This window comes from Phaethon lepturus, unplaced genomic scaffold, assembly GCF_000687285.1.
Source record: "Phaethon lepturus isolate BGI_N335 unplaced genomic scaffold, ASM68728v1 scaffold9967, whole genome shotgun sequence".
NCBI classification, from domain to species: domain Eukaryota; kingdom Metazoa; phylum Chordata; class Aves; order Phaethontiformes; family Phaethontidae; genus Phaethon; species Phaethon lepturus.
In genome coordinates, this window is record NW_010554029.1 from 1 (window position 1) to 1,614 (window position 1,614).

Genomic DNA, 1,614 nt, shown 5'->3' on the forward strand with positions numbered 1-1,614 from the left:
ACGCTGTCAAAGGCTTTACTAAAGGCTTTACGATAATATTTCGATCCAAACTGACACAAACCCAGAAGACGTCGGACTGCAATTGTGAATGGAGTATTCTTTGCCCAATTCCAACTAGCAGCCTTGATTAGAAAAAATAAATAGTCTCCAAAAGGGCAAAGACTAACTACAGGCGGGTTTTAGATGCTAGTACAAAAATGACATATTGACTCATGGTTTGTGCAGGATCCATAACTGCCTCCCAGAATGTGCAGAAGGCAGGAGATAGAAAAAGATGCAGAACTAGGAAGCTTTTTTTTACTCTTTAAAGATGTTTATATATTCTGAAGTCAAATATGAATATTCTGCATAAAACCTGCAGGATTTTTTTTTTTTTAATCAGGATCTCAGTTGCCAGCTCTTGTGAACAGAGAGAAAAGTAATGTTACAAGGACCCAGCTGGCCAGACAGAGAGTTTAGATCATCCGCAGCATGAAGGACCTGGCCTGTTACTACTGATCTGTGCCCAGGTCTCTGTGTTGTGCCGCTTTCCATCTCTGGTTACCGTGGAAATGCGGATGGTTCTACTGAACGACACTGGAACAATGTTCCACCTCACATTATTTCTTAACAGTGAAGTTGAATATGAGCACCGATAGCTGACATTACCTGCTGGGACTTCTTGCATGTTTTTGACAGCTGTTGAAGGTCATCAGCATCTAGAAACAACAGTATGTGTACAATTATGTCCTTGGGCATTCGGACGAGAAAATCGTAATGCCCCTGACAGAAATGAACTGTGTACTCCAGGGTGTTGTTGCCAAAGACGTTCCTCACCCACCCTGTGGTGCAAGGAAAGAAAAAGAGAATAATAAACAGAAAATAATCCTCATGTAACCTGATTATTTTAAAATGAGATCATGAATGCAATAAAACTGGACTAGGAATGTGTCAATACTGAGCTCTGTGTCAGGAGGAAAGAGGTTGGAAGAAGCTGGGACTCCAGAGGAGACAACAGACTGGGCCATTGCTGTATGTGTTGATGAGAAAGAGGAAGGATGACCTGACGGCAGGCTGGATGCTGGCTGTACCTTTAATTGCAGGGAGGTTGTGGATGACCGTGGTTCAGAACTTGTCTGAAGCATTGACACAGAGGTGGGGTGGAGAGCAGCTACCAGCCTGGTCCTGCTGGGGACCCTGCAGCCCCCCCCACATTGGCCGGGCAGCCCTACGACAGCCTTCAAAAAAAAAACGCCGCCACCACAGCCATTTTTCAGAGGACAGCATTGCTGTTCAAAGTACTTCTCTTTCACAGAGCAGAAGAGAAGAGAAAAGAGACGTGAAGATACCGAGGGAGAGAGGATCTGTCAGGGCCCTGGGCGTACCAAAAGGCTCTGCAGTCCCCTCCCGCCGCGCTCCGAGGGGTTTGGCTGGCTGTGCTCGAGGTCAGCTCTGGCACGGGGCAGCCGCGCCTGGCCAACGCGCCTCCCGCTGCCCGACGCACCGACTCGATTTCCTGGCTTGGCCTCGGACCCCCTCGTCCGCTACAGACCCACTGGTGAGGGCACGGCCCCTGCCCGCCCTGGCTCCCCGCTGCCGGCTGGCCCCCCCCCGCACAGGCGCCCGCTCCCCGCC

The 1,614-nt window shown here is 49.6% G+C and overlaps 1 protein-coding gene across 1 annotated transcript in view; it reads right to left on the reverse strand.

Moving 5' to 3' along the window:
• Window positions 1–648: 648 nt before the first annotated feature.
• Window positions 649–1,614, reverse strand: part of LOC104624349 (F-box only protein 36-like) — a gene marked incomplete at its 3' end in the record, with an annotated part of 4,046 nt that continues 3,080 nt past the window's right edge. Inside the window, exon 3 of the mRNA XM_010291692.1 lies at window positions 649–821. Within this exon, the coding sequence (XP_010289994.1) occupies window positions 649–821 (173 nt within the window). The remainder of the gene's footprint in view (window positions 822–1,614) is intronic.